The 9,534-nt window shown below is 52.5% G+C and overlaps 1 protein-coding gene across 1 annotated transcript; it reads left to right on the top strand.

Annotated features, from left to right (window-relative positions):
• The first annotated feature begins 7,846 nt into the window (after nucleotides 1-7,846).
• LOC127347733 (mitogen-activated protein kinase kinase kinase 18-like) lies at nucleotides 7,847-9,283 on the top strand. Its single transcript, XM_051373895.1, has one exon. It carries the CDS (start codon nucleotides 7,937-7,939, stop codon nucleotides 9,281-9,283), a length of 1,347 nt encoding a protein of 448 aa, XP_051229855.1. The 5' UTR covers nucleotides 7,847-7,936.
• Nucleotides 9,284-9,534: the final 251 nt, after the last annotated feature.

Genomic DNA, 9,534 nt, shown 5'->3' with positions numbered 1-9,534 from the left:
TGAAAAATTCTTCTATATTATTTCTCCCAATTATAGACCCACGTCCTACCGGTATGTTTTTCGTGGTAAAATTAAAAGGAAACATGATGAATCAAGTAAAGTGAATGCAAGTAACTAATTTTTTTGTATTTTTGATATAGCAAACAAGATAGCAAATAAAGTAAAACTAGCAACTAATTTTTTTGTATTTTGATTTAGTGCAGCAAACAAAGTAGTAAATAAAACTAAGCAAGACAAAACAAAGTAAAGAGATTGGGATGTGGAGACTCCCCTTGCAGCGTGTCTTGATCTCCCCGGCGACGGCGCCAGAAAAAGAGTTGTTGCCGTGGGAGTTGGCAATCTCTGGGGTGTAACTTTTCTTCAGATCCCCGGCAACGGCGCCAGAAAAAGAGCTTGATGGCGTGTAACTCACACGTTCGTTGGGAACCCCAAGAGGAAGGTATGATGCGCACAACAGCAAGTTTTCCCTCAGAAAGAAACCAAGGTTTATCGAACCAGGAGGAGCCAAGAAGCACGTTGAAGGTTGATGGCGGCGGGATGTAGTGCGGCGCAACACCAGAGATTCCGGCGCCAATGTGGAACCTGCACAACACAACCAAAGTACTTTGCCCCAACGAAACAGTGAGGTTGTCAATCTCACCGGCTTGCTGTAACAAAGGATTAACCGTATTGTGTGGAAGATGATTGTTTGCGAGAAAACAGTAGAACAAAGATTGCGATGATTGTATTTCAGTATAGAGAATTGGACTGGGGTCCACAGTTCACTAGAGGTGTCTCTCCCATAAGATAAACAGCATGTTGGGTGAACAAATTACAGTTGGGCAATTGACAAATAAAGAGGGCATGACCATGCACATACATATTATGATGAGTATAGTGAGATTTAATTGGGCATTACGACAAAGTACATAGACCGCTATCCAGCATGCATCTATGCCTAAAAAGTCCACCTTCAGGTTATCATCCGAACCCCCTCCAGTATTAAGTTGCTAACAACAGACAATTGCATTAAGTATTGCGCGTAATGTAATCAGTGACTACATCCTTGAACATAGCACCAATGTTTTATCCCTAGTGGCAACAGCACATCCATAACCTTAGAGGTTCTTGTCACCCCTCCAGATTCACGGAGACATGAACCCACTATCGAGCATAAATACTCCCTCTTGGAGTTACTAGCATCAACTTGGCCAGAGCATCTACTAATAACGGAGAGCATGCAAGATCATAAACAACACATAGACATAACTTTGATAATCAACATAACAAGTATTCTCTATTCATCGGATCCCAACAAACGCAACATATAGAATTACAGATAGATGATCTTGATCATGTTAGGCAGCTCACAAGATCCGACAATTAAGCACAATGGGGAGAAGACAACCATCTAGCTACTGCTATGGACCCATAGTCCAGGAGTAGACTACTCACACATCACTCCGGAGGCGACCATGGCGGCGTAGAGTCCTCCGGGAGATGATTCCCCTCTCCGGCAGGGTGCCGAAGGCGATCTCCTGAATCCCCCGAGATGGGATTGGCGGCGGCGGCGTCTCTGGAAGGTTTTCCGTATCGTGGCTCTCGGTACTGGGGGTTTCGCGACGGAGGCTTTAAGTAGGCGGAAGGGTAGGTCAGGAGGCGGCACGAGGGCCCCACACCACAGGGCCGCGCGGCCAAGGGGTGGGCCGCGCCGCCCTAGGGTGTGGCCACCTCGTGGCCCCACTTCGTCTCCTCTTCGGACTTCTGGAACCTTCGTGGCAAAATAGGACCCTGGGCGTTGATTTCGTCCAATTCCGAGAATATTTCCTTACTAGGATTTCTGAAACCAAAAACAGAAGAAAACAGCAACTGGCACTTCGGCATCTTGTTAATAGGTTAGTTCCAGAAAATGCACGAATATGACATAAAGTGTGCATAAAACATGTAGATAACATCAATAATGTGGCATGGAACATAAGAAATTATCGATACGTTGGAGACGTATCATCTACCGGCATGATTGTTTCCGGCATAGCCCTCTTTGGCGTATCCTCTGTTTGCCCCTTGTCCTTTTCTGCCGGCATCATATTGCCCGGCTTGTTGCTTTCCGGCAAGAACCGGATCATACACAGTCATCTGCTGCGCATTCACTTCTTTTTCCCTTCTTCTGTCCGGATGGGGGACGAAGCCTGCCCATGGGACTTGCTACCGGCATTCCTTGTCGAACGCGCGGATTTTGAAGCCACAGCCTTGTTTAGCCTATCAAGCTGTTCAGCATTTTGCTGCTCGATAGTTTCAAGAAGTTCCCGGACACGCTCTTGTTGTTTTGCCAGAGCGTCCCCGGAAAGCGAGTCACACAGCGCTACAGCAGCTTTAGCAGCTTTTATTGTTTTATCCGGGCTACTGTACTTAGGTTTCTCTACAATGCTCACAGATGCAGATGTACTCTTACCGGTAGCAATTTCTTTGCGCAGATCCTGATCTAGATTGCGAGCTTTAAGCCGGTTTTCCGGTATCCTAGCAGCATGTGCGCTAACAGAAGCAAAGCCATGGGCAGCGTTGTACTCACGTAGGGTTAGGTTCAGCTCGCGATGCGCCCTGGCGATGTCCTTGCCGCTCTCGAGCATCTTTTGGCGCTGCGCCTCCAGCTCCGCCTGAGCCGCTGCCGGGTCGATGTTCTGCGCGATGGGGGTGGCGAGGACGTTCATCGCCGCTTGGAGCGGTGTTTCCGGCGGCGCGGATGATGCTCCCGCTGCGCATGCGCCTCGCTCCAGCGGTGGCTTGGCCGCACGGGTCGAAACCGCACGTCCAGCGCCTTCTTCTGCAGCTTCTTTGCCGGCGTCGACCGCGCCTGCCATCATCACCTCCACGCTGCCTGGAGCACGGCCAGCGTGTAGCCACCTTGGCGGATCCGGCGCCACCAGTACCGGCGAGAGGCACTGGCGTACAGGAACGGTGCCGAAGTAGATGCGGTGGCTGCCGAACTCGATGATGCGGCCGTTCTTGGGGAAGATGCCGCCGTTGGCGAAGCAGCCCGCGTTGTCGTTGATGAAGTCCATGGCGTAGATGCGCTGCACCAACGCGGAGACCGTACGCTGGCCGGCGACGTCGAGGATGCCCGCCCGAATGTGAACTCCAGCAAGCGCCACTTCATGCCCCACGGTGGGCGCCAACTGTCGTCGTGGCGAACGAGCAGATGCCATGGGATGGCTTAAGTTGGGGCCGAATGGGCGCTACAGGATTCGGGGGAGGGTTTGCGACTAGATGGGATGAACTTCCGGATGCTTTCCTCAAGAACCCAACCAACGGCTGGTATGCAAGAAGAGAGACAAGAGGAAGAACTCTTCACTAGATCGCTAGCTTCATTGATCTCAACATGCTTACAGGTTCTTGGTTACAAGGTCTATCCTCTAATCTCCTCTGTGTCCACGCGCCCGTAAGAGGCAGTGCCCCCTCTCCTTATATAGGGGAGAGAGTGGCTTACAGAACAAGAAACCCTAATGGCATCTTTGACTGGACAAACTACTTTACAAAGCTACTTTAATCATGGATGACGCCGGGGTCTTCTTTAATCAGGGACGCTGACGTCCTCCGGCTTCTTTCAGCGTCACCTCTCTCTTTGGCGCCAGGGCTGTGGTTAAAGCCACTTTGCTTAGCTCATCCTTGTCTTCTAGCTCTGAAGAGAATCTTTGACCAGTCCTGCCGACAGGCTCTTCTTTCCGGTATCTTCTTTACCAGGTTCCGGTATACCCCTCTTGGGGATACCGGCTTAGCTTCACTTAGCCAAACTCCTACCTTTGTGTTCCGGTAAGAATATTAAACCGGTATCTCGATGGCTCAAACCATCCGGTTTGGCATGCCTTTGGCATACCGGGGGTTATCCCCCTAACACAGTGTTAAATGACATTATAAAATGATTTGTACATGTACTGGATAATTGCAGCGTGTCTTTAAGTGTTCATGTTGTATGTTTATTGATTTAGATCATTGCTAAATTGCTAGACACCGGCCGATGCATTTTCCAGCGTGGATAGAGACATGTGTCATCTACGCGTCAATTATGTATGAAAATGCATCTGAAACACAACGATTAATACCACTTGATCGTGATTTCCAAGAAGTCGTTGTATGAAAATCCAGCCGAACGACAGGCGCGCAACGAGGACGGGCCGGCGTGACCTGCATGCGACGGCCAGGCCGGTGGCTGTCCTAGGCCATGGAGGTCAGGCCGGTGGCGCGACGACGGGTCTCCAGTGTTGTTCTTCCTAGAGGTGATAGAGGTCGCGGAGGAACCTTCGCTGGGGTGCCTGTTGCTAGTGTTGCGGAATAGATCTAGGCCCATCCGTGCTCTATTTGGGCTGAGTGCTCCAGTTGCAGCAAAACTATCATGAGGTGACACATGTGGTGTAGTGAGCTCTCGACGTGCAGGGGGTGGATAAAGGGCGGGGGCTGCGGGAAGAAGTATTGCTCTCGTTCGGGCGGGTCACGGGAGGTCCACGACACTTGGGCCACAATGGTGAAGAGTTGCGGCGGCGGTGGGGTTAACACCTTGACAGCCGTCCCGGAGCGACGGGTGGGGAGGGAGGTGTGCGGTTTTGAGAATGAAATTCTTGCCCTCCTTCGGTCAGTGCCGGTGACAACGGCGCCTTGGGGTGTCGTTTCGCTTGTTGGAAGCTTCCCCGAGGTGAGTTGATACTTCCCTTGCCTTCACCCCGGTTCGGTTGTTGTCTCTAGGCGAAAGTCTAGGTCCGGAGTTGGATCGGCGCGATGGTGGCCTCCTTGATGTCATCACTTTGTTGGGAGCATCGCGTTTGGAGACATAACTGAAGGTTCCAATGTGCACCATTGTCAACGAGTCCACAACAATGCGAGCGGTAGTGTTTTTGTACTTAGACCTCTATAAATTTATATATACTGTTGGAAAAAAAAACTAGTTGCATCTTAAATTCGTAGCATAACATTGAGTGTTACGGATTGGTACCCAAACGGGGCGCATGAGTTGTGCCGCGCAGTTGGGCGTATATAGAGTGTTCCATCGGATCATTGCTAATCACTCCGCATGCATCATTTGTTTGGAATCTGTGGATTATGAGATATACATACCGGCTCCAAATGATTGCCGACTTGTCAAATGCAAACCACAATTATTAAAGTTCTGCACAATTATACGAGGCTTTCCGAAACAGAAAAATTAGTGGGATGGATGGGGCCAGGGGCTCATTCACCGTCGTAGCAACGCAGGCGGGCAGCTACAGTAACTGTCAAACTTCGTCTCATCCGATACCATGACGTCGCACATTGGCACCGGTACGTACGATGGATGGGGCCGGGGGCTCGCTTTGCGCCTATGTAGTGCGTAGGGTGTGGCTCGGCCGCGAGCACGTCCGTCCGCCGCGGCGCCCATGTACGGCGACGGCGACGGCGACGTCGACGAGCGCGTGTGAAATGCCGCTACGCGATACCCACGAGCCGATCCAGCCATCGTATCCCAGTCCCAGGCCACACCTTTTCCGGCAGTGCCCTCTACGTGTTCTCTTCCCTTCGTCCTCCGCGTACTTTGTTTGGTTCGCCTGTGCCGCCAGCACGGAACCACCTCGCATCCTTGTGTGCCATGTCACCTACCGAGAACGAGGTCCGGATGTGCATGTGGTGTACAGGGAGTGTGGCGTGCTCTGTTTTTGGTGGTCTATCTATCTTCTTGCTAATTCTTGGAGGCTCACGTCATACGTCACCAATAAAAATCTGGGGGCCATATACCCGATTGGCTTCTTGGACGCTAGCGTGTAGTAGTTATGTGTCGACGCATGAGTCCGGTATATTGTTTGATGTGTACAGATGCACCCGTGCTTGACAAGTTTTTTATTTTCAAGATCATTCCAATTTGCTTTTTCTTCTTCCAAATTCCACCATCTATTCATAACCATCAACAAAAAAAAGTGCCACAAAGTAATAAAATTACAAATAGGTCTTTGGACCACCTACCAATGACTACAAACACTGGATCCAGGAAAAATTGTCACAGTAGGGCTTTTTTTGTAGTTTATAAATGGAAAAATCATCGTGCTAAGATCACAAAGGACCAACGCACTAGAACAGCAGCCAGCGGCAATGATAAGAACCATGGATCGGAAGAGACTAACCTGAAATAATACCAACAAACACGAAAACCGAGCAGATTGAAAAAAATTCGCAGACACACAACTCCACACACCATGTGCCAGCACTAGACGCATCACCGGGGCGAGGATGGGGTGGGGAAGCCCTTATTCTAACTTTGGGAGATAACCACCGCCTCATCATCCCTAAGAAGACACAAAGAAAACCTAAACAAAGAACGAGAACCCTCCCGCCGGCGAGTAGTCGTGGTCCGCCACGTCTCCAAGACCTTACCAGATGGAACAGCCCGACGACATCGCCCCCGAGGGGGACGGAACCCTAGATGGGTTTTACATGGACCTCCCAATCGCCTCTATTTCCTCGGACCTCACATGTCGGTTCGTATTAGTACACCTGCTCATATCGTCATGATGGCACATAGCTCACAAATAATTTCCATCTTACCATGACAAATTTTTAATGGTCACTAGAGAATCAATACACACCTGATTTTTATCATAGTTTTTGAAAAGTCATAGGGAGAGAGAGAATCTTGCTCGCTCACGTTGCCAGCAGCCGGCCTAGCAGGTCGAGGCCTGGCAGCGGAGCATGCTGGCCGCTGAATCGGAGGGACTTGAGTGGGTGATTGGTGGGGGATTTACGTGGTGGGAGGGGGGCAATTGCATGGGGAAACCAGCACCTCATAGCCGTTCGCCATGGATAGCCTCCTTCGGATGGCGAGGTAGCTACACACGGGAGGGGTGGTTTTGTAGCGGCGGTGGCGTGTACGCCTCAGGGTCGCCTGGAGCCACGACCTCATGCTATGGAGCATGACTACTCGCTCCTTTAAGTCATGAAGAGGAGTTATTTTTAAAATTATTTTTAGGTACGTTATTTTGTGTCAAACTTTGGAGAATAGATTATTTTTCTCAAAATCATCCTTAACTTGCAAATAATTTCCATCTTGCCATGACGAGTTTTTTTAATGGTCACCTGGGATTAATCCCCATGTGAATTTTCTACCTGGTCGCGTCGCGAGCAACCAACCCTATCAGATCGATGCCCGACAAATCAAGGGGGGTAAAGTGGTACCCCGCAGCCATCCGGCAGGAACGGCCTCCTCCGGCGGCGGTGGGGTAGCTATGTGTGCTAGTGGTGGTTTTCTTGCGGCGATGGTGCGAATTCCCATAGTCGCCTAGGGTGACTTGGAGGTGGTTAGGGTTCCAATGTAAATCAATTTGTCACCTCAACCATGATGACTTTTGTCTCGATCAATGTGGCAAAACGATAATAATGTGTGAAGAAAAACAAGAACCATGTTTGTCACATGTGACAGTATGTAGTGTGCAATCTGGACTAATGCTGATTGTCTTGACCAAAAACCTTGCAGATGACGCCCATCTGCTTATCCAAACTGAACCCCAATCCATCCATCAAAGTTACCCGAAAAGGATCATCGCCCATGTGATGTGGCCTCAACGGAGCGGCACACCCCCAAGCAAAGATAACATCACAAGTTGCACACCACTTGCTCTCCGACGCAAAGCCAAGAGGCCCTAGTTGCTGTTGCTGTTGATGATGAGTTATTCCGAGATATATCCCACAAATATTCGGGCAATTCAATATCCCATATATGCGAATCCTGAGGAAATCGCCGCCAAAAAGTGAAGTGCAGACGCCCGAAATCCTCGTCCACAAAAATTGCAGCGCCGGGAAAAACTCTCAACACCTATATATACTCCACCGGCACGCTCGCCATCTTCTTGCGCCTCCTCACACCATCCTTTCCCTTCACAGTTCACACACACACACCTCTGCTTCTCTCAGCTGCTACTCTGTTTCGCTGCTCTGCTCGCCATACATGGAGTGGACGCGCGGGAAATGCATCGGAAAGGGCGCTTTCGGCACGGTGCACCTGGCCGTCGACACGGCCACGGGCCGTGCCTTCGCTGTCAAGTCGGTGGACGCCAAGGGCGGCGCGCCGGCGGCCGCGATGGCGTGCCTGGAGAGCGAGATAAGGATCCTCAAGCGGCTGAGCTCACCGTACGTCGTGGCGTACCTGGGCGACGACGCCACAGCCTCGTCCAGGAACCTGCACATGGAGCTGGTCCCGGGCGGCACCGCTGCGGACGCTGTGACGGCGACGGGCGGCCTCGGCGAGCGCGTGGCGCGGCGCGTCCTGCGGCGAGTGGCCGCCGCGCTGTGCTACTTGCACGACGTCGCCGGGGTGGTGCACGGGGATGTAAAGGGGCGGAACGTGCTCCTCGGCAGCGACGGCTGCGATGGCGCGAAGCTCGCGGATTTCGGCGCGGCGAGGCTCGTGTCGGAAGCGGCGCCCCGGGGCCCGCGCGGCACGCCGGCGTGGATGTCACCAGAGGTGGCCCGCGGCGGCGCGTCGACGCCTGCGTCCGACGTCTGGTCGCTCGGCTGCACGGCACTGGAGCTGCTCACCGGGAAGCGGCCGTGGTCTGAGCTCGGCGGCGTGCTCGAGGTCGGCGAGCTGCTGCTCCAAGTCGGGTTCGGCGGGAAGCGGCCCGAGCTCCCCTCGTGCCTCTCTGACCCCTGCCGCGACTTCCTCGACAGGTGCCTCCTCCGCGAAGCCGGCGAGCGGTGGACCTGCGAGCTGCTGCTGCGCCACCCGTTCCTCGCCGCGGACGCCCACGACGACGACTACGCCGGCGAGCCGTCGCCGCGAGCGGTCCTTGACTGGTCGGCGGCGACGGACTCGGACTCCGTCGAATCGTCCGGCTGCTCGGAGGCCGACATGGAGGAGGAGCACGAGGTGATGGCGCGCGCAAAGGGGAGGATTGCCGAATTGGCATCAGACAGGACGCGCACAAGCTGGGCGCGCGAGTTGGATGAGTGCCCCACCTGGGCGTCCGACACCTGGGCCCCACTGCCCAGTCACGAGATGTCAACAGTTGACGATGGAGGAAATGGCGGCGCCGGCGGGCCCGGAGTAAGCGGTGACGGTGCTGTCGTCGTCACCGGCGGCTTCTGCGGTGTCAACTGCCGTGTTTGCTGCGACGATCGCTGTAGCATCCATGAATGTTGGTCTGGGGCTGATCGGCCTAGTTTGCCGCGGTTCGCAATTGCGTCCCGGTTGGTGTCATGTATTCTCTCGCATTTGATTCAATCAAAGATTTTATCTGAGCTATCTGGCAGTATTTTTTTACTTACAGCTTCTGTTCATGGTTTTGACTCTTGATTTTGCTGCTAATTGGGTGAGCGAGCCGGCCTAGGTTGGTTGGTCAGCGGGGCGTGCGGCGTGCTTGCTCCGTTTTCTTTGTCAGTTTTGCATTGCCGCGAGGCGAGATTGCTCATGCAAACCCCGTCGCTTTCGCTTGGCTTGGTATCGAAGCCAGTTCTAGCATGTCTTATTTTTAGAACTTGCGTAATCCTGACCTGACCAAACTTACTCTAGTATTAAGTTATATAGTTATCTGACCAGCAAGTTAT

Source organism: Lolium perenne, chromosome 4 (genome assembly GCF_019359855.2).
Source record: "Lolium perenne isolate Kyuss_39 chromosome 4, Kyuss_2.0, whole genome shotgun sequence".
NCBI lineage: Eukaryota > Viridiplantae > Streptophyta > Magnoliopsida > Poales > Poaceae > Lolium > Lolium perenne.
This window is presented reverse-complemented; position numbering and strand designations above follow the sequence as displayed.